Here is a 22,997-nt window from a genome sequence, read left to right as displayed (position 1 = left end):
TCTCGCTCTGTCGCCCAGGCCGGAGTGCAGTGACGTGATCTCGGCTCACTGCACCCTCCACCTCCCAGGTTCAAACAATTCTCCTGCCTCAGCCTCCTGAGTAGCTGGGATTACAGGTGCATGCTGCCATGCCCGGCTAATTTTTTGTATTTGAGTAAAGACGGGGTTTCGCTGTGTTGCCTGGGCTGGTCGAGAACTCCTGAGCTCAGGCAGTCCACCTGCCTTGGCCTCCCAAAGTGCTGGGATTACAGGCGTGAGCCACCACTCCCGGTCCCTGTATTTCAGTGATGCTTTAGAGTTCGCTTGTAATCTGCCAGATGTGGTTGATCTTCTAAATTTTTTAACCTATAGTGTGATGGATTCATAATTATTAATTGTAACTATTAATAATTAATGTGATATTTTGGTTTATTTCTAATGACATTTTAATGCCATAAATACATTTCTATGTACGTTGAATGTGTTTTATGAATATTTCAGCTGTGCCCGCATTTCACTAGAATTTCTCGTAGAGCAACTTTAGGTTGGAAAAATTCAGTTTTAGGGATCTATGATTAGTGAAATATCGCTTCATGAGTTGTGAGGAAATTTTTGGTGATGGATATTTTCATTATCTTGATTGTGGGGATAGTTTCACAGGTGTTTGTGTATATGTCAAAATTTGTGAAATTGCCCACTTTAAATATGTATAGTTTATTCCATGTTAGTCATATCTCAGTAAAGCTATTAAAAAATGTATTCTTAGGCCAGGTGTAGTGGCTCACGCCTATAATCCTAGCACTTTGGGAGGCCGAGGCAGGCAGATCAACTGAGGTCAGGAGTTCGAGACCAGCCTGGCCAACGTGGTGAAACCCCGTCTCTACTAAAAACACAAAAATTATCTGGTTGTGGTGGCGTGTGCCTGTAATCCCAGCTACTCTGGAGGCTGAGTCAGGATAATCACTTGAGCCCTGGAGGTGAAGGTTGCAGTGAGCCAAGATCGCGCCATTACACTCCAGTCTGGGTAACAAGAGTGAGACCCCATCTCAAAAAAAAAAAAAAAAGAAAAAAGAAATCCTGCCTGTAGTCCAAGCTACATGGCAGGCTGAGGCAGGAAGACGACTTGAGCCTGGGAGGTTGAGGCTGCAGTGAGCCATGATTGCTCCACTGCACTCTAGCCTATGACAAGGCGAGACCTTGTCTCATTAAAACAAAAAAAATTCCCTTCTAAGAACATGCTGGTTGGTTAGAATAGTGTGTTGTTAGAATGTGGGGGGGCCGGGAACATTTGTCATATATTCTTTTCTCCTCCTTGTATTTTGTGCAGGTCTCCAGACTTGTGAACGAGGTCTACCACATGTATAATCGACATCAGTATCCATTTGTTGTTCTTAACATTTCTGTTGATTCAGGTAAGTTCCATTGGCATTTCAGTAGAACTAGTGACTAATGCCTCAAAGAATACAATGAAATTATATAGCTCTGTTCTGACCGGAATGAGATAACAATTTATAGTCATGTAAGTTTTTGGTTTTCTTTTTTTTTCTTTTTTGAGACGGGGTCTTGATCTGTCGCCCAGGCTGGAGTGCAGTGGCACAGTCTCGGCTCACTGCAAGCTCTGCCTCCCGGGTTCAAGCGATTCTCCTGCATCAGCCCCCCAAGTAGCTGGGACTACAGGTGTGTGCCACCACACCTGGTTAATTTTTTGTATTTTTAGTAGAGATGGGGTTTCATCGTGTTAGCCAGGATGGTCTCGATCTCCTGACCTTGTGATCTGCCTGTCTTGGCTTCCCAAAGTGCTGGGATTATAGGCATGAGCCACCATTCCTGACCCCGTAATTTTGTTTTTCTTAAACAGAGTTCCCGCTTTCTACTTGAGACTATGTTAATTGTATTATTAGGAAGATGTAATTTTTTTTAATGCCAACCAAGGGAGAAAGTAGACTAAATGTTCTTCCTAATTTCACAAATAATTCATTTCATATAGATTTTTTTTTCTGATTGTTAAAATTTTGGTTTATTGTCATTGAGTATTTTTTCTAGATACTTAGAAATACATATGTACATACCTTAAAAAATATCTTCTCTCCTCTTTCTCTTTCTTTCTTTCTCCCCTACTCCCATATTCTTTGGAATGAGAAAATAACTTTGTATACTGTGCTTTATCCTTAGATTTGAATGTTTTCTCTTCCATATTATTAAAACTTAATCAGAAATGTGATTTTAATAAGTGAATTATATTCCAATGCATGGTTATAGTTTGGTATTTTAATTTTTAAATTTTTCAAAATTTAAGTTGTTTTTAGTTTTTGGAAATTACAAATACTTTCCTTATAATTAAATCATTATCTGCATCTTTATTATTGTATTTTTTTTGAGACAGAGTCTTGCTGTGTCTCCCAGGCTGGAGTGCAGCGGTATAATCTCAGCTCACTGCAACCTCCACTTCCTGAGTTCAAGTGATTCTCCCACCTGCGCCTCCTGAGTAGCAGGGATTACAGGCGCCCGCCACCACGCCTGACTCATTTTTTTGTATTTTTAGTAGAGACGGGGTTTTGCCATGTTGGCCGGGCTGATCTTGAACTCCTTACCTTAACTTATCTATTCGCCTCAGCCTCCCAAAGTACTGGGATTACAGGGCATGAGCCACTGCGCTTAGCCTACGCCTTTAATTATTCTTAAGATAAGTTGCTAGGAGTAGAATTACTGGGTCCGTGAATATGATCATTTTAAGGCTTTTTCTATATTGCATTCTAGATGTACCAATTTACACATCTACCTATAATGTATTAGGTATTATAATGGTTAAGCTAAATTCAGTAGGGGATTAAAATACCTTATTTAATTTGCATATTTAAAATTATTTTTATGTGTTTATTTGCTTTTCCTTTAACAATTCAGCTTTTCAAGCCCTTCTATATTGTGTCTATTCAAAAATTGTCTTTTGCTCATTTATTTGAGAGATGGAGTTTTGCTCTTGTCGCCAAGTCTGGGGTGCAATGGCACGATGTCGGCCCACTGCAACCTCTGCCTCCCGGGTTCAAGCGATTCTCCTGCTTCAGCTTCCCAAGTAGCTGGGACTACAGGCATGCGCCACAACGCCCAGCTAATTTTTGTATTTTTAGTAGAGATGGGATTTCACCATCTTGACCAGGATGGTCTCAAACTCCTGACCTCGTGATCCACCCGCCTCGGCCTCCCAAAGTTCTGGGATTGCAGGCATGAGCCACTGTGGCCAGCATGAGAAATGATTTCATAATTTATGAATATTAACCTGGACACTGTATTTTTTTCATAGTACTTGTGATAAATACAAGTGAATGAAATAATAGATGGGGAAATTTCTATTGTTAAAAGTGAATTTGGCTGGGCACAGTGGCTGATGCCTGTAATCCCAGAACCTTGGGAGGCCAAAGTGGGTGGATCACTTGAGGTCAGGAGTTCGAGACCAGCGTGGCCAAAATGGTGAAACTCCGTCTCTACTAAAAATACAAAAATTAACCAGTGTGGTGGCACTCGCCTGTAATCCCAGCTACTTCAGAGGCTGAGGCCGGGAGAATCACTTGAACCCAGGAGGCAGAGGTTGCAGTGAGCTGAGATCGCGCCACTGCACTCCAGCCTAGGCGACAGAGTGAGATCCTGTCTGAAAATAATAATTAATAAATAAAAGTGAATTTAAACATAATAAGTGTGTTTTCTTTTTTTCTTTAGAATGTGTTGATATCAATGTTACTCCAGATAAAAGGCAAATTTTACTACAAGAGGAAAAGCTTTTGTTGGCAGTTTTAAAGACCTCTTTGATAGGAATGTTTGATAGTGATGTCAACAAGCTGAATGTCAGTCAGCAGCCACTGCTGGATATTGAAGGTAAGAAAAATACTGTGTACAAACAGCTTCTAAAGCTTTCAGCTAATGTGTTTCCTTATTTTTTCCAAGGTAAGCTTTGTTTTTTGACATGAAACAAAGTCTCTTATACTATCATTTTTAATTTTTTTTTGAGACAGGGACTTGCTGTGTCACCCAGGCTGGACTGCAGTGGCGCCATCGTAGCTCACTGCAGCTTCAAACTCCTGGGCTGAAGCCATCTTCCTGCCTCAGCCTCCCAAGTAGCTGCCTCCAAGTACCTCTAGTTTTTTGTAAATTGTAAATGGATGATGTAATATAAGATATATGATTGGAAGAAGTCTACAGTGACTGCATTTTTAACTCCCTTGTCATGCTTGTTTTTTTGAGATGGAGTTTCGCTCTTGTTGCTCAGGCTGGAGTGCAATGACGTGATCTCAGCTCACTGCAACCTTGAAGCCTCCTGGGTTCAAGAGATTCTCCTACCTCAGCCCCCCGAGTAGCTGTGATTACAGGTGCCTGCCACCACACCTGGCTAATGTTTGTATTTTCATTAGAGATGGGGTTTCTCCATGTTGCCCAGGCTGGTCTCGAGCTCTTGAGCTCAAGCGATCCTCTAGCCTTGGCCTCTGAAAATACTGGGATTTCCTGACTTCTAACAGAATTTAGGCCGGGCGTGGTGGCTCACGCCTGTAATCCCAGTACTTTGGGAAGCCGAGGCATGCAGATCACGAGGTCAGGAGATGGAGACCATCCTGGCTAACATGATGAAATCCTGTCTCTACTAAAAATACAAAAAATTAGCCCGGTGTGGTGGCGGGCGCCTGCAGTCCCAGCTATTTGGGAGGCTGAGGCAGGAGAATGGCGTGAACTCGGGAGGCAGAGCTTGCAGTGAGCTGAGATCCTGCCAGTGCACTCCAGCCTGGGCGACAGAGCAAGACTCTGTCTCAAAACAAACAAACTAACAAAAAAACTGTAACAGTATAATCTGTTTTTAATTTGAGGTTATTCAGTCTGTCCTTCTCTGTGATTTGTTGCTTTCTCTCATTATTTCGTTTGTGAGATTCACCCAAGTCATGTGGCAAAATTCATTTATTCATTCGCTGTACAGTGTTCCATTATAGTCAGATACCGTAATTTGTGAATATTGGAATTGTTTCCAGTTTGGGGCTATAATGAAGAATGCTGTCATGAACATCCTTATCCATGTCTTTTGACGAACATGCATAGGTAGTTCTTTTTTTTTTGCGAGGGAGTCTCACTCTGTCACCCAGGCTGGAGTGCAGTGGAGTGATCTTGGCTCACTGCAACCCCCGCCTTCCAGGTTCAAGTGATTCTCCTGCCTCATTCTCATCCTCCGTAGTAGCTGGGATTATAAGTTTGTTCCACTGTGCCCTGCTAATTTTTTTTTTGTATTTTTAGTAGAGACGAGGTTTCATCATGTTGGCCAGGCTGGTCTTGAACTCCTGACCTCAAAGGGCGAGGATTACAGGCGTGAGCCACTGTGCCCAGCCAATAGGCACTTCTGATAGGAGTACTATGCTGGGTTGCAGGTGTGCATCCATTCAGATTTAGGAGGTATTCCCAGAGAGCTTTTCAAAGCAGCTGTACCAGGTTCATTCCTACCAGAGGTATTCAGTCATTCCACTCCATCCTGATCTTTGTGAGAATTTGTCGTTTTTAAATTTTGCCCATTCTGGTGAGTATATGGCCACATTGTATTGTGTTGGTTTTTTTTGAGACAGAGTCTCGCTCTGTCACCCAGGCTGGAGAGCAGTGGCGACATCTTGCTCATTGCAACCTCTGCCTCCCGGGCTAAAGGGATTCTCGTGCCTCAGCTTCCCAGGTAGCTGGGATTACAGATGTGCCCCACCTCACCCGGCTAATTTTTGTATTTTTAGTAGAAACAGGGTTTTGCCATGTTGTCCAGACTGGTCTTGAACTCCTAGCCTCATGTGATCCACCTACCTTGGCCTCCCAAAGTGCTGGGATAACAGGCGTGAGCCACCACACCTGGCCCATATTATAGTTTTATTTTGAACATTGAACCGTGTTCATCTGTGTAATTAGCATGTGGATCTCCTCTTTTGTGAAGTATCTGTTCACATAAGCACGTCCTCTCACCATTTTGGGATAGTCCCTGACCCTCTTCTCCGTTCACGTTTGCTTAGGTAACTTAGTAAAAATGCATGCAGCGGATTTGGAGAAGCCCTTAGTAGAAAAGCAGGATCATTCCCCTTCATTAAGGACTCGAGAAGAAAAAAGGGACGTGTCCATTTCCAGACTGCGAGAGGCCTTTTCTCTTCATCACACAACGGAGAACAAGCCTCACAGCCCAAAGACTCCAGAAGCAAGAAGGAGCCCTCCAGGACAGAAAAGGGGTACGCCATCTTCTAGCACTTCAGATGCCGTCTCTGACAGAGGCTTCCTGAGACCTCAGAAAGAGGCAACGAGTTCCGGTCAGGGACCCAGGGACCCTACGGACGGAGCGGAGGTGGAGAAGGACTCGGGGCATGGCAGCACTTCCGTGGATTCTGAGGGGTTCAGCATCCCAGACACGGGCAGTCACTGCAGCAGCGAGTGTGCGGCCAGCTCCCCAGAGGACAGGGGCTCACAGGAACACGCGGACTCTCAAGAGAAAGCGCCTGAAACTGACGACTCCTTTTCAGATATGGACTGCCATCCAAACCAGGAAGACACAGCGTGTAAATTTCGAGTTTCGCCTCAGCCAACTAATCTCGCATCCCCAAACACAAAGCGTTTTAAAAAAGAAGAAATTCTTTCCAATTCTGACATTCGTCAAAAGTTAGTAAATACTCAGAACGTGTCAGCCTCTCAGGTTGATGTAGCTGTTAAAATTAATAAGAAGGTTGTAGCCCTGGACTTCTCTATGAGTTCTTTAGCTAAACGAATAAAGCAGTTACATCGTGAAACACAGCAAAGTGAAGGTGAACAGAATTATAGGAAGTTTAGGGCAAAGATTTGCCCTGGAGAAAATCAAGCAGCTGAAGATGAACTAAGGAAAGAGATAAGGTAACGTTTTAATTTTTTACTTTTTTACTTTTATTTAAATTTTTGTTTATTTTTTTTTTTTGAGACAGAGTCTCGCTCTGTTGCCCAGGCTGGAGTGCAGTGGTGCGATCTTGGCTCAATGCAGCCTCCACCTCCCGGGTTCAAGTGATTCTCCTGCCTCAGCCTCCTGAGTAGCTGGGATTACAAGTGCGCACCACCATGCCTGGCTAATTTTTGTATTTTTGGTGAAAACAGGGTTTCACCATGTTGGCCAGGCTGGTCTCGAACTCCTGACTTCAGGTGATCCACCCACTTCGGCCTCTGAAAGTTCTAGGATTACGGACGTGAGCCACCGCACCCGGCCAGGTAAAGTTTTTTTCTTAAGAGTATTTGGAAGCTGGGTGCGGTGGCTCACGCCTGTAATCCCTGCACTTTGGGAAGCCAAGCCGAGGAGGGAGGATCACTTGAGCCCTGGAGTTCAAGACCAGCCTGGGCAACATAGGGAGACCCTGTCTCTACAATAAAATTGGCCAGGCACGGTAGTGCACAGTTGTAATTCCAGCATCTGCGCCTGGCCAGATACTGTTCTCTGTGGCAGGACATAGACTCCAAAGACATGGAAGACTTGGGTCTTTTAGGCCAGCACCAGCTTTTGAGCAGATTATCTGTGTACTGGGAACCAGGGCACATTCAGACAATTCCCGGGAGAGCCTGGGATCGGCGCCAGGGGAGGTGGTATTTTTGCTGGTATCTGGGATGCTTCTGGGATGTCCTTTCCCTTCCCTCCTGTGGTGTAGGAGTTCCTGCGTCATCACTCACTCTGGCAGCTTCTCTTCATCCAGCAGGCTGCAGCCACTCCTGCTCCGAGGAGATCTGAAACTCAGCCTGAGTGGGGAGGGGCCTCTTACAAGAGTTCCTTTTCTGACGGGCACGGTGGCTCACACCTATAATCCCAGCACTTTGGGAGGCGGAGGCAGGCAGATCACCTGAGGTCGGGAGTTCAAGACCAGCCTGACCAACATGGAGAAACCTTGTCTCTACTAAAAATGCAAAGTTACTGGGATGTGGTGGTGCACGCCTGTAATCCCAGCTACTCGGGAGGCTGAGGCAGGAGAATCACTTGAACCCGGGAGGTGAAGGTTGTGGTGAGTCGAGATTGCACCACTGCACTCCAGCCTGGGCAACAAGAGCGAACTCCATCTCAAAAAAAAAAAAAAAAAAAAAAAGGGAAAAAAAAAAGAGTTCCTTTTCTGAGGACTCTCCCTCTTCCCTAGAGGTAGTAGCATTTTCCATTCCTGTATTTATTAACATAGTAGTTAATCACTTTTTACTAGTTTGTGTAATGCTTTATTATAAATTTTTCCTCCTCAGGCCTGGCATGGTGGTGCCATGTAATTCCAGCACTTTGGGAGGCTGAGGCAGGGAGTTTGAGAACAGCCTGGGCAATATAATGAGACCCCATCTCTGAAGAAAAAAAAAAATTAGCCAAGTACACTGCTGCATGCCTGTAGTCCCAGGTACTCAGGAGGCTGAGGCGGGAGGCTCACTTGAGCTCAGGAGTTTGAGGTTGCAGTGAGCTATGATCATTCCATTGTGCTGCAGCCTGGGCGACAGAGCAAGACCCTGTCTTTAAAAAAAAAACAAACAGAATCCCTGTTAAAATCACTGGTGTGGTTTTTGTCTCTTGATTGTACTCTGACTGATATGGAATTGGTACCAGGAGACAGACCCTCGAAGATAAGATTTGGGGATTGGTTTGGTTATGACTTGGATTTGAGCTCTGTGTGGAGCCCCTCACAATAGGAAATGTGGGCTCAGTAATCCATGCCATGTGGAGGTCTCACAGTTCACCAGACTCTCCCCTGTGGTTGATTGTGATGGTGATGAGCATGGTGGCATGGGACTGGGTCTTCCTGGAGCACTTATAGAAAGAAACAACAATATCAGCTTCTTTATTTTTTTATTTATTTATTTTTTTTTTTTTTGAGACGGAGTGTTGCTCTGTCACCCAGGCTGGAGTGCAGTGGCGCGATCTCGGCTCACTGCAAGCTCCGCCTCCCGGGTTCATGCCATTCTCCTGCCTCAGCCTCCGGAGTAGCTGGGACTACAGGCGCCCGCCACCTCACCCGGCTAATTTTTTGTATTTTTAGTAGAGACGGGGTTTCACTGTGTTAGCCAGGATGGTCTCGATCTTCTGACCTCGTGATCCGCCTGCCTCGGCCTCCCAAAGTGCTGGGATTACAGGCTTGAGCCACCGTGCCCAGCCCTTTATTTTTTTTTGAGACAGAGTCTCGCTCTTTTACCCAGGTTGGAGTGCACTGGCATGATCTCAGCTCACTGCAACCTCTGCCTCCTGGGTTCAAGCGATTCTTCTGCCTTAGTTTCCCAAGTAGCTGGGAGTACAGGGGCCCACCACCACGCCTGGCTAATTTTTTGTATTTTTAGTAGAGATGGGGTTTCACCATGTTGGCCAGGCTGGTCTTGAACTGCCAACCTCAAATGATCTGCCCACCTTGGCCTCCCAAAGTGCTGGGATTCCAGGCATGAGCCCCCGTGCCCAGCCTAATCTCAACTCCTTTCATCCTCAGCTCAGGCCACCAGGTGAGAACCAGAAAACGTCCATGGTTTAACAGAGTCTGCTTTAAAACGTCTGCTTTAACAGAGTCATTTCTTACAGTTACAGCACTGGTACTGCGGAAAATCCGTTTTCACCGCATTTACTTATGTGGGACTGAGAGTGACAGTGTCAGTTTCTCGTGTGAAGGTTAGGGGTGGTGTCTGTCTTTTGTCCGGATTGACTAAGATAGTATCTAATGACATTAGATGTTGAAGTCACCCAGCAAAGGGCCCAGGGGTCGGCCTGGCAGAGATTAGAAGGGTTGATATCCAGTATTGGCAAAAGGTACTCTTAGACACCATTGGCGGCAATGTGCATTTTCTCAGATTTCCCATCAAAAAGTACATATGTGACTCTGCCTCTAGCGTCTGTCTTCCGGAAATGCACCCACAGATGAGCAGGTTTATGCACAGAAGTCTTTGTTGCAGCTTTGAGTGCACGATTGAAATTGGAAACAACCGAAATGTGCTTTAGTCGGGAATTTGACAGACAAATTACTGTACATCCGTGCAGTGACTTCCTATGTGGCCATTAAAAAGAATGAAGTAGGCTGGGTGCGGTAGCTCACGCCTGTAATCCCAGCATTTTGGGAGGCCGAGGTGGGTGGATCACTTGAGGTCAGGAGTTCAAGACCAGCCTGGCCAACACGGTGAAACCTCGTCTCTACTAAAAAGAAAAAAATTAGCTGGGTTTGACGGTGCATGCCTGTAGTCCCAGCTACTCGAGAGGCTGAGGCAGGAGAATCGCTTGAACCCAGGACCATAGGTTGCCTTGAGCCAGGGTCATGCCACTGCAGTCCAGCCTGGGCAACAGAGTGAGACTCCGTCTTAGAAAAATAATAATAATAAAAAAATGAAGTAGATCTATGTGTACAGATCTACAAACATCTTTCAGATGCATTAAGTGATGACAGTGGAATGGAGAATTAAGGTTCCATTTTTGTTTTTTAAAATTAAAAAAAATTTATATAGAGAGACAAGGGTCTAGAAGGATATATTCCATTTAAATTGTTAATAGTAGCAACTGATGCCTTCTCCGGAGACTTGGATGAATGAATAATTAATGTTATCTTTAGAAAGTGGGATGGTTAAGCTAGGTGCGGTGACTCATGCCTGTAATTCCCAGCACTTTGGGAGGCCAAGGCAGGCAGATCATGAGGTCAGGAGTTCGAGACCAGCCTGACCAACATGAGGAAACTCCTGTCTCTACTAAAAATACAAAAATTAGCTGGGCATGGTGGCATTTGCCTGTAATCCCAGGTACTCAGGGGGCTGAGGCAGAAGAATCACTTGAACCTGGGAGGTGGAGGTTGCAGTGAGCTGAGATTGTGCCATTGCACTCCAGCCTGGGTGACAGAACGAGACTCTGTCTTAAAAAAAAAAAAAAAGAAAGTAGGATGACTGGGGACTTTATTATTTTGTGTTTTTGTATTGTCTGACTTTTTTTTTATTACAGTCATCTATAACATAATCAGAAAAATAATCTTGTACAGTGTCTCATAATTAACATTTTCTACCTGCAGTAAAACGATGTTTGCAGAAATGGAAATCGTTGGTCAGTTTAACCTGGGATTTATAATAACCAAACTGAACGAGGATCTCTTCATAGTGGACCAGCATGCCACGGATGAGAAATACAACTTTGAGATGCTGCAACAGCACACCGTGCTCCAGGGACAGAGGCTTATTGCGTAAGTGTTTTTTAGTGTTGATTCCCAAACTCCCCCTCAAATTTAAGATCTAACAGAGGCCGAGGCAAGAGGATCGCAAGAGACCAGCAGTTTGAGACCGGCCTGGGCAACATAGCAAGACCTCATATCTACTAAAAAAGGAAGAGATCTAGGAAGGAGGGGTGTAAAAAATAAAAAAGATCGAACTGGCCGGGTGCAGTGCCTCACACCTGTAATCCCAGCACTTTGGGAGGCCGAGGCAGGCGGATCACCTGAGGTCAGGAGTTCGAGAGCAGCCTGGCCAACATGGTGAAACCCCACCTCTACTAAAAATACAAAAAGGCCGGGCACGGTGGCTCACACCTGTAATCCTAGCACTTTGGGAGGCTGAGGCAGATAGATCACTCCAGGTCCGGAGTTCAAGACCAGCTTGACCAACATGGTGAGACCCTGTCTGTAGTAAAAATACAAAATTAGCCGGGCATGGTGGCGGGCACCTGTAATCCCAGCTACTTGGGAGGCTGAGGCAGGAGAATCGCTTGAACCCGGGAGATGGAGGTTGTGGTGAGCCGAGTTCGCACCATTGCACTCCAGCCTGGGCAGCAAGAGTGAAACTCCATCTCAAAAAAAAATAATAATGATAAAAAGTAAAAATACAAAAAATTAGCCAGGCATGGCAGTGCACGTCTGTAATTCCAGATACTCAGGAGGCTGAGGTAGGAGAATCGCTTGAACCTGGGAGATAGACGTTGCAGTGAGCCGAGATCCACCACTGCACTCCAGCCTGGGCGACACAGCGAGACTCCATCTCAAAAAAAAAAAAAAAAAAAAAAAGAGATCTACTAGTTTATATGTGTGTCTATATGTATATATGTATTTTTCCATAAGTATTCGTATAGCAGATTTTTATACTTTTTACCTAATAATAGTGATAGTTACCATTTATTGAATGCCTAGTATCTGCCAGGCACTGTTGAAATAATGTGTGTGTATTAGTTCATTTAATCCTCAAAAACCAATGAGGTTGTTACTGTTACCATCACCATTCCACAAGTGATAAAACTGAGGCACACAGAGAGGTTGAGTAACCTGCCCAAGTTCACACAGTTAACATGTTCTCTAAGTATCAGACCTTTTTAGCTATTAAAAATGTTGATCACTGGTTAGCCAGAAGCTCCTTTTGATGAGGGCAATTTTTAGTACCCAGTATTAGTATGGATAGTGTATGGAATGTGTGTGTTCAGAAAGCCTGTGCGCCAGTCTTGATTTACAGTAGAGTAATCAGGAGTCAGATGGTCGCTGCAGGTTGAGTGCAGGGGCACACGCCTATGATCCCAGAGCTTTGGGAGGCTGAGGCAGGCAGATCCCTTGAGCTTAGGAGTTTGAGACCAGCCTGGGCATCATGGTGAAACCTTGTCTCTACAACAAATATAAAAAATTAGCCAGACTTGATAGTGTGTGCCTGTGGTCCCAGCTATTCAGGAGGCTGAGGTGGGAGAATCATTTGAGTCCAGGAGATTGAGGCTGCCATGGTTGTGCCACTGCATAGCACTCCGGCCTGGGAGACAGAGTGAGACAGTGAGACTCTGCCTCACAAATAAATAAATAAAATATAAACATGCCACTGCACAGCACTCCGGCCTGGGAGACAGAGTGAGACAGTAAGACTCTGCCTCACAAATAAATAAAATAAAATATAAACATTATTTTAAGATAGTCACTGCAGAATTTGCTATTTCTCTTTCCTCGGCCAAACTGGGATGTTTTACCCTGATCACTTTACAAAGGCCAGGTGTGATAGTGTATAGTATAAAACCAAAGTCTTGTCTTGAGCAAAGTTGTAAGAAGAGGTCATGGATTTTCATGCGGGAAATTAAACCACACAGAGAAGTGAACTGAGATCCCAACAAGTAGATCCCACATGGAGAAATGTATCCCTGAACAGCTGGAAAAAACCTATCTAGTTTACTGCGTACTCTCCTGTGGAATGCATGAATTGTTTTTATTCTCAGTAGGAGGCAATGGTAATAATAAAGACATTTAGTAAGCTACTTTATAATCCTGAGATATCCCTTCCCTGTTCCTCTTAATGGAGGTTTTTTTTTTTTTTTTTTTTTTTGTTTTGTTGACAGTGTTTCGCTCCTTTGCCCAGGCTGGAGTGCAGTGGTGTGATCTTGGCTCACTGCAACCTCTGCCTCCCGGTTCAAGTGATTCTTGTGTCTCAGCCTCCCGAGTAGCTGGGACTACAGGCGCCCGCCTGCCACACCTGGCTAATTTTTGTATTTTTAGTAGAGAGGGGGTTTTGCCATGTTGATCAGGCTGGTCTCGAACTCCTGACCTCAGGTGATCCACCCGCCTCAGCCTCCCAAAGTGCTGGGATTACAGGCATGAGCCACCGTGCCCAGCTGAGGTCTTGCATTTTTTAGCCATTCGGCAAAGATAACCTCTCGTCTGCGACATCTCAAGTTGGCCCAGGTAATCACAGACCACTTTGGGTCCCAGATGGACCACACTTCAAGATTAAAGGATAAAGGCCCAGTTCCACCCTGCCCTGCCAGCCCCTGTGTAGGGTGGCCCCGTTGACCTCTGTAGCTTTTCCCGTTCCTCTTCCTCTTGTTCCCTGTACTCGAGCCTCTCTGGCCATCTTTCTTTTTCCCTTGGCAGGCCTGATGAATCCCTGTGTGGCCACTAAGCAGAATGAAGGATATCTTTATGTGTGGCTCTGCAAACATCAGCGGTCCATCCCGAGGCTTGGCACACATTGTTTTCTCTGCCTAGAGTACTTGTCCTGCCCCCTGCACCCACTTCTCCCCCATTACCTGATCCCCAGACTCAGCTCAAAGGTCACTTCCTGACCCTGGGTGAAGTCTCACTTATGACACTGGGTGCTTTTTCTTCCTGACCTTTCTGTCGTTTGTCATCATAATCGACTTGCATGAGTATCTGCTCAACGTCTTTCTTCCCCAGTAATCTGTTAGCTCCAGGACCACGCCTGTGTTTGCTCACTGGCTGTCTCCTGCCTTTAGCAGTGTTTGTCTTATCCAGCACTCAGAACTGGATGCAGTGGCTCACACTTGTAATCCCAGCACTTTCAGAGGCCGAGGTGAGAGGATCACTTGAGCCCAGGAGTTTGAGACCAGCCTAGGCAACATAGTGAGATCCTGTCTCTATCTTTGAAAAAATAACAAAAAGTTAAAAAAAAAAAAAAAAAAGCACACACTAAATCCAGGAGAAGGATGGAGATATAATACAGGCAGAGGATGGAACAGGATAGCAAAATAAATTCTGTCTGTTCATTCTGTTTACAAATGCTGGCAATGACCTAACCCAGTGTTTCAAATTCTCTATTAGAAGGAGGAAAAATAGCATTTTTGTGATATTGTTATCCTTAAGGAAAGGATTCAGAAAAAGTTGGAGTCATTGGGGTGGCAGACTGAGGAAAAGGCAAACTACTTTTGTAGCTACTTTAACTTTTCTTTTTTTTTTTTCGAGACAGAGTCTTGCCCTGTTGCCCAGGCTGGAGTGCAGTGGTGCGATCTCAGCTCACTGCAACCTCCGCCTCCTGGGTTCAAGCAATTCTAGTGCCTCAGCCTCCCAAGTAGCTGGGATTACAGGCATGAGCCACCACTTCCAGCTCATTTTTGTTTTTGTGGGTGTTTTTTTTATTTTTTTATTTTTTGAAGATAGTCTTGTGTCTCCGAGGCTGGAGTGCAGTGGCGTGATCTTGGCTCACTGCAACCTCTGCCTCCTGGGTTCCAACGAATCTCCTGCCTAAGCCTCCCAAGTAGCTGGGACTACAGGCACGCGCCACCATGCCTGGCCTAATTTTTATATTTTTAGTAGAGAGAAGGTTTCACCATGTTGACCAGGGTGGTCTCAAACTCCTGGCCTCAAGAGATCTGCCTGCCTTGGCCTCCTAAAGTGGTGAGATTACAGGCGTGAGCCACTGCACCTGGCCTGTAGCTACTTTATCTTCTAAAAAGAACTTTAAGAAAGAGAGAATTAAAAGGAACTTCTCAGGAAGTTTTATGACACTTAGCTGAATAGTGTTGTTATTCATGTTGCTATTTTGACATGAATTCAAAATACAGTATTGTTGTTTTCATTTCATTTCTGCTGTAAAGCAAAATGTTTGGCTTCAGGATACAGTTTGCATCATTTTTGTGTTTTTCAGACCTCAGACTCTCAACTTAACTGCTGTTAACGAAGCTGTTCTGATAGAAAATCTGGAAATATTTAGAAAGAATGGCTTTGATTTTGTTATTGATGAAAATGGTAAGTCATTAATTAGAACCATAGCGGCTGGGTGTGGTGACTCAAGCCTGTAATCCCAGCACTCTGGGAGGCCAAGGCGGGCAGATCGCCTGAGGTCAGGAGTTCGAGACCAGCCTGGCCAGCGTGGTGAAACCCCATCTCTACTGAAAATAGAAAAATTAGCCTGGTGTGGTGGCGGGCGCCTGTCATCCCAGCTACTCAGGAGGCTGAGGTGGGAGAATTGCTTGAACCCAGGAGACAAGGGTTGCAGTGAGCCGAGATCATGTCACCGCACTCCAGCCTGGGTGACAAGAGTGAAACTCTGTCTCAAAAAAAAAAAAAAATTAGAACTATAGATTCTTGTCTTTTTAGAGCTGGGAATAATCTTTCAGGTCATACAGACCAGTTTTTTAATTTTATAAAAGATGAAAAAGCCTCCCCCAAAAAGCATTTTGTGACTGTCCTCTCTCTTTCAGATGTTCATTTTTTTTTTTTTTTTTTTTTTGAGATGGAATCTCAATCTCGGCTCACTGCAAGCTCCACCTCCCGGGTTCACACCATTCTCCTGCCTCAACCTCCTGAGTAGCTGGGACTACAGGCCTGGCTAATTTTTTCTATTTTTTAGTAGAGACGGGGTTTCACCGTGTTAGCCAGGATGGTCTGCATCTCCTGACATCATGATTCGCCCGCCTCGGCCTCCCAAAGTGCTGGGATTACAGGCGTGAGCCACCGCGCCCAGCCTCAGATGTTCATTCTAAGTAGCTTTCAAGTGAAACGTGTTTCTCAAATCATGGATTTTTCTCAAAATTGTATTCTTTTAGCTCCAGTGACTGAAAGGGCTAAATTGATTTCCTTGCCAACTAGTAAAAACTGGACCTTCGGACCCCAGGACATCGATGAACTGATCTTTTTGCTAAGCGACAGCCCTGGGGTCATGTGCCGGCCGTCCCGAGTCAAGCAGATGTTTGCCTCCAGAGCCTGTCGGAAGTCGGTGAGTAAAGAAAGCCCGGCTGTCAGCTCAGCTGCTCAAGCTTCAGTCTGAGGAAGGTCTCAGCCCAGCTCCTGAGTTGGTCAAGGCTGTTAAACCCCCTTGTGATTGCCAGGGGTCATTTTACACAGAGCTACGTGGAACATCATAGCTGAGCATCTATGTAGTCTGCATTCTCTGGGACCTTGAACTCATAGTTATTGCTCTTTTGTTACCTCAGTTAAACAGTATTCCTGGCCGGGCGCAGTGGCTCAAGCCTCTAATCCCAGCACTTTGGGAGGCCGAGGCGGGAGGATCACGAGTTCAGGAGATCGAGACCATCCTGGCTAACACGGTGAAACCCCGTCTCTACCAAAAAATACGAAAAAATTAGCCGGGCGTGGTGGCGGCCACCTGTAGTCCCAGCTACTCGGGAGGCTGAGGCAGGAGAATGGTGAGAACCCGGGAGGCGGAGCTTGCAGTGAGCCGAGTTCACACCACTGCACTCCAACCTGGGCGACAGAGTGAGACTCCATCTCAAAGAAAAAAAAAAAAAAACAGTATTTTTTTTTTTTTTAAGACGGGATCTCCCTCTGTCGCCCAGGCTGGAGTGTAGTGCCACAATCACAGCTCACTGTAGCCTTGACCTCCCCGGCTGAAGCAATCCTCCTGCCTCTGTCTTCCGAGTAGCTGTGACTACAGGCACGTACCACCACGCCCAGCTAATGTTTAAATTTTCTGTAGAAACATGGTCTCCTTTTGCCCCTTGCCTCAGCCTCCCGAAGTGCTGGAATTACAGGCATGAGCCACCGTGCCCGGCCAGTATTCTATCTCAGAGCTTTTGTTGACTCCAACGCAGTTAGTGGTTGAGGCTCCTTGTTCGTCTATGGACCTTATGGGTCCTAACAACACTGGTAGATAAAGATTTGCTGCTGCCAGGACTCGGAGGCGTTAGACAAGGTTCTGCAGAGTCATCGAGGCAGCGGGTGCTTCACGGGGTGCTGTGGGTGTCGTTGCACGTGGCACCACTGCCGCTGCTCTGGTTGGTGTTGGAAGGTGGTAGCAGGGGCTATGCCTGCAGTGGGGAGTAGCCTGATGTCCAAGAAAAGTGACTCTGTATCAGCTGGCCATTGGGAAAGGCCAGGATGCCATTCCTTTACTTATTCAGCAGATGCTCCTTGAGCCCCTGCTGTGGGCCCGCCCTGCTCCAGGTGCTGGGGACATAGGGGTAACAAGGCGGCTGCGGCCCCTTCCCCTGTGGAGCGGACAGTGGGGAGAAACAGACATCACCACAAATAAACGACACCCATTAGATGCCAGTGAGCACAGCCAACAGATTCAAACAGCGCTTTTGTTTGTTTGTTTGTTTGTTTTTGAGACAGAGTCTTGCTCTGCTACCAGGCTGGAGTGCGGTGGCGTGATCTCAGCTCACTGCAACCTCCACCTCCCGGGTTCAAGCGATTCGCCTGCCTCAGCCTCCAGAGTAGCTGGGACTACAGGCGCGTGCCGTCACACCTGGCTAATTTTTATATTTTTAATAGAGGTGGGGTTTCACTGTGGTGGTCAGGCTGGTCTCGATCTCCTGACCTCGTGATCCGCCCGCCTAGGCCTCCCCAAGTGCTGGGATTACAGGCGTGAGCCACCACGCCCAGCCTAAAACAGCATTTTGGGACAGGAAATGACTACAGAAAAACATGGTGACCAGGTGAGATGGTAGTCAGGGAATGGCATCTGGGCAGGTGGCATCTCAGCTGCCATCTAAAAGGTGGGGAAATTAAAAGATTAGCCAGGCGTGGTGGCAGGTGCCTGCAGTCAGCAGCTACTCAGGAGGCTGAGGTGGGAGGATCACTTGAGCCGGGGAGGTCGAGGTTGCAGTGAGCCGAGATCACGCAACTGTACTCCCGCCTGGGTGACAGAGTAAGACCTTGTCTCAAAAAAAAAAAAGTAGGCTGGAGCCCTCTTGGGTAAGAACTTTCCAAGTGGAGGAAGTAGGAAGACTGAAGCCAGAGGCCGATTGTGTCCCTGGAGAGGGGAAGGGAGTGAGCAGAGCGGCGACCAGAGGACAGCCACGTAGAGTATTGCTGGTCATGCCTAGACCCTGGGGTCTGTGCTGTGTGTGGCGGGAGCCACTGGAGAGAATGGACTAAGAGTCCCATGATTGCAGCTGCTGGAGAGAGAACAGACTGGAAGGGGGTGCCTTGACTGCCACAGCTGGGGAGAGCAGCAGCTGGGGGCCACGTGGGGAGTGGGTGGGAGGGAGCCTGCTGTGGGAGCATTAGGTGCAACTTACAGCCATGAGATTAGATGAAATGACTCAAAGGCAGAGTTTAATTAGAAGAGGGCCCAGAGTCTGAGTTCTAGCCACAGTGTTGCTTTGATAAAGACCTAATATGGGCTGGGCGTGGTGACTCACACCTGTAATCCCAGCATTTTGGAAGGCGGAAGTGGGTTGATTACCTGGGGTCAGGAATTTGAAACCAGCCTGGCCAACATGGTGAAACCCCACCCCAACTAAAAGTACAAAAATTAGCTGGGCGTGGTGGCGGGCGCCTGTAATCCCAGCTACTCGGGAGGCTGAAGCGGGAGAATTGCTTGAATCTGGGAGGCGGAGGTGCAGTGAGCTGAGATCGCACCGGTGCACTCCAGCCTGGGAGACAGTCTCCTCACCACCCCCTGCCTCGCAAAAAAAAAACAAGACCTAATATGGACCTTCCAGTCTTGGTGTCTGTGAGTGAGAGTGTGGAGCTGAGCTCACAGCTGGTCAGTTTTGACGTCCTGAGTCTTTAGTGTGACTCAGGGGCCCGGGGAACCACAGGCTGCTCCTTCCCTCCCACCCTGGCCTACTCCTCCATCTCCAGTGTTGTCACTGCCTGCCCACGAGGCCCCTGCTCTGAGCCCTGCCCACCCTTCCAGCCCCATCTCCTCCCCACCACGCTTCCAGCCATGTAGCCGCCTTCCAGTTCCACACTCGCGCAGTCTCCTCCCCGCCTTACACCTGTTCTCCCTACGCTCCTCTCTACCTGGGTTTGCCACCTTCACCCTTCACCCCCTCCCCACACCTGAGCAGGCCCCCTCTCCTGGGCGCCATCTGTCTTGGTTCTCTGTTGACTTGTTGATTATCTGTCCTCCTCTGACCTGGTGGAACCCTGCTGTCACTGCTGTCGCCGCTTTCCGACTGTGCTTGGCACATGGCAAGCCCTCAGGGTGCTGCAGGAAGAAGGGAGGCGACAGAGCGCTTCAGGCTTGTCTCCTCTCCTTCCTGTCAGAGGACCCATGGCAGGGAGGCAGCAGGGCCAGGGCTGGTGCACCCTGCCAGGGCAGCAGGGTGGAGCTCAACAGAGGGGGAGTGACGCCTGCACCCACTGGGGGAGAGGGTCCCGGCAGTGCCGCAGCCCTGAGGCAGGTGTTTGCTTGATGTGCAAGAGGAAGGGAGTAGCAGTGCAGCTGGGGTGAGGAAGGGAGGCATTCGTGCTTGGAGGTGCGGGTGCAGGCACAGCCCAGTGAGGGCCAAGTCAGGGACAGACGGGGGCTTTTGTTCAGGTGAGGGGAAAGCTGTGGAGCGGAACGACATGACCTGACAGCGCTTTAGATGTAATCACTGGCTGCTGGGTGGAGAGCAGCTCGGAGGGCTCGCAGTGGGGCGGGGAGCCCAGCCGGGAGGCTGCTGCACCTGCCAGGGTGAGAGGGCAGGGTGGCCGCTGAGAGTGGCTGCGTTCGGGACAGGTGTGGTCGCGTCTGGAGTGGAGGCGGTGCCACCTCGAAGCAGCCACAAGGGACCTGATGTCACAGAAAGGTGGAGGGCTGAGATCTAGAACCTAGGCTTCTCTGGGGGAAGGTTTTTCAGGGAAGGTGGTTTTTTTGAGCTGTAATCTTGTCCAGTCTCATTTTAGACAACAGTGCTTCTGAAGAGCTGCCATTCTGATGTCAAAAAAACCTATTAAAACGTTGAACCATTGTGTCTGGTCCTCAGGTGATGATTGGAACTGCTCTTAACATAAGCGAGATGAAGAAACTGATCACCCACATGGGGGAGATGGACCACCCCTGGAACTGTCCCCATGGAAGGCCAACCATGAGACACATAGCCAACCTGGGTGTCATTTCGCAGAACTGACAGTAGTCACTGTGTGGAATCATCGGTTTTATTGCAGATTTTTATGTTTTGAAAGACAGGGTCTTCACTAACCTTTTTTGTTTTCAAATGAACCTGCTACTTAAAAAAAAAACACATCAGACCCATTTAAAAGTGATCTTGAGAACCTTTTCAGACCAGATGGAGCGCTACTTGCAAAATTTTTTTTTTCTCTGTTTGCATGCGCTCGTGTGTGTGTGTGTGTGTGTGTGTGTCTGTGTGTCCAGGCAGGAACATATTTTATAAAAATAAGAACACTTGGGATGGCCGTGGTGGCTCATGCCTGTGATCCCAGCACTTTGGGAGGCTGAGGCAGGCGGATCACCTGAGGTCGGGAGTTCGAGACCAGCCTGACATGGAGAAACCCCACCTCTACTAAAAATGCAAAATTAGCCAGGCGTGGTGGTGCATGCCTGTAATCCCAGCTACTTGGGAGGCTGAGGCAGGAGAATCTCTTGAACCATGGAGACGGAGGTTGTAGTGAGCCGAGATCGCGCCATTGTACTCTACCCTGGGGGATGGAACAAGACTCCGTCTCAAAACAAAACAAACCGCTGTGGAAGTCACTCAGCCCTCTGCTCTGGCTGGACATAGTTTAATCTATAACTTTCAACCCTTAATAATTAAATTCTTCTTTAATTTCATAAATTTAAAATTAGGGTCCTTTTGGGTTAGTGATTCTCAGTCCTGATTCACATTAAATTTTTAAACAAGGGGGATTCTCTGCCCGGCTGGAAGAAAATGACTGGATGGGACAGGGGTCACTATTTTTAAACATTCCTCTGTGCGGCCAAGGTAGCAAAGTGCTGTCCTCGCAGGGGAGCAAAAAGAGTTTGATTTTCCCATAATTTGATGCTGTGATTTGGTTCCTCAGGGTGTGAACTGTAGAACATTCCAGTTACTGGCCTTGAGTGGTTCTGGGAATATAAGAATCCCTGTCTGTCTTTTCAAGTCGTTTTCATGGAACCTTGTCCTGTTTGGGCTGAAAATGGAAGTAAAGATGTCCTCTTGGGGGCCCAATGAGGACGGATGTGACTCCTCTGCTGCCCCACCCCTTCCCCAGATTGGGCTTCAAGGAAGAGAGGGCTCCTGGATGGAGGAGGCAGTACAGTAGTAACTGTGCCATCGTGTCTGGCACTGTGCTGGCGTCTGCAGGATCCCACTTACGAACTCTGCAGACTGGCAGCTGTGGCAGGATAATAGCCCCCAAGACAGCTGTGTCCTAATCCCCAGAACCTGTGACCAGGCTGCCTCACATGGCAGAAGGGACTCGGCAGGTGTGATTGAGTGAAGAATTTTTTTTTTTTTTTTTGAAGTTTCACTCCTGTTGCCCAGGCTGGAGTACAATAGCCTGATCTCAGCTCACTGCAGCCTCTGCCTCCCAGGTTCAAGTGATTCTCCCACCTCAGCCTCCAGAGTAGCTGGGATTACAGGTGCTCACAACCACAGCCGACTAATTTTTGTATTTTTAGTAGAGACAGGGTTTCACTATGTTGCATGCTGGCCAGGCTGGTCTCGAACTCCTGACCTCAGGTGATCCACCTGCCCCGGCCTCCCAACGTGCTGAGATGACAGGTGTGAGCCATACTGCCTGGCCGAGTCAAGGATCTTGCAGTAGAGAGATTATCCTGGATTGTCTGGGTGGGCCCAGTCCATTGGGTGAGTCCTTCGAAGGTGGAGACCTTTCCCTGCTGGCCAGAGAGAAGCTGCCTTGCTGGTTTTGGAGATGGAAGGAGGTACCACTAGTCAAGGATTGCAAGCAGCCTCTGGAACAGGGATTCCAGCACTCCAGCCACACACCAGTAGTGGTCCATGGCCTGTTAGGAACCAGGGTGCACAGCAGGTTAGGGGCGGGCAAGCCAGCGAAACTTCATCTGTATTTAGATCCAGTCCCCATGGCTGGTGTTATCACCTGAGCGCCAACTCCTGTCGTATCAGCGGTGGGCATTAGATTCTCATAGGAGCACAAACCCTATTGTGAACTGTACACGCGAGGGATGTAGGCTGCACACTCCTTATGAGAATCTGATGCCTGATGATCTGTCACTGTCTCCCGTCACCCCCAGATGGGACCGTCTAGTTGCAGGAAAACAAGCTCAGGCTCCCACTGAGTCTATGATGGTGAGTTGTAGAATTATTTACTTATACATTACAATGTAATAATAATAGAAATAAAATGCACAGTAAATGCAATGCGCTTGAATCATCCTGAAACCATTCCCTACCCCCATCCGTGGAAAAATTGCCTTCTGTGAAACCGGTCTCTGGTGCCAAAAAGGTTGGGGACCGCTTCTGGAAAAGCTGGAAAAGGCAAGGAAACGGATGCTTCACCGCAGCCTCTGGAAGGAACCAGCACTGTGGGCCTAATTTACAGACTGTAGGATAATAAATTTGTGTTGCTTCAAGCCACTAAATTTATGGTAATTTGTTTACAGCAGCAATGGAAAAACTAATGCCTGCGTTATTCCTATTTTATGATGAAGCAGTTAGCAGAGCTGGGAAACCCTTGGCCTGCTGCCTCCAG

The 22,997-nt window shown here is 47.3% G+C and overlaps 2 protein-coding genes across 5 annotated transcripts in view; one reads left to right on the top strand and one right to left on the bottom strand.

The window, feature by feature from the left end:
- Positions 1-22,876, top strand: part of PMS2 (PMS1 homolog 2, mismatch repair system component) — a 39,777-nt gene extending 16,901 nt beyond the window's left edge. For 2 of the 4 annotated variants that reach the window (XM_050783952.1, XM_050783955.1), the window contains 7 exons: positions 1,307-1,391; positions 3,691-3,846; positions 5,994-6,855; positions 10,974-11,141; positions 15,295-15,395; positions 16,196-16,365; positions 20,312-22,876. In XM_050783952.1, coding sequence (XP_050639909.1) covers positions 1,307-1,391; positions 3,691-3,846; positions 5,994-6,855; positions 10,974-11,141; positions 15,295-15,395; positions 16,196-16,365; positions 20,312-20,455 — 1,686 coding nt within the window. In that variant the 3' untranslated portion in view covers positions 20,456-22,876. Of the gene's footprint in view, positions 1-1,306; positions 1,392-3,690; positions 3,847-5,993; positions 6,856-10,973; positions 11,142-15,294; positions 15,396-16,195; positions 16,366-20,311 lie in introns of those variants that run through there. The other 2 variants (XM_050783953.1, XM_050783954.1) reach the window with 2 other exon arrangements.
- Positions 1-22,997, bottom strand: part of AIMP2 (aminoacyl tRNA synthetase complex interacting multifunctional protein 2) — a 344,265-nt gene that overhangs the window by 32,808 nt on the left and 288,460 nt on the right. The window lies entirely within an intron of this gene.

The sequence above is a fragment of the Macaca thibetana genome, chromosome 3 (assembly GCF_024542745.1).
Source record: "Macaca thibetana thibetana isolate TM-01 chromosome 3, ASM2454274v1, whole genome shotgun sequence".
NCBI lineage: Eukaryota > Metazoa > Chordata > Mammalia > Primates > Cercopithecidae > Macaca > Macaca thibetana.
The sequence above is the reverse complement of the archived record's forward strand: the minus strand, read 5'-3'. Positions and strand labels throughout refer to the sequence as shown.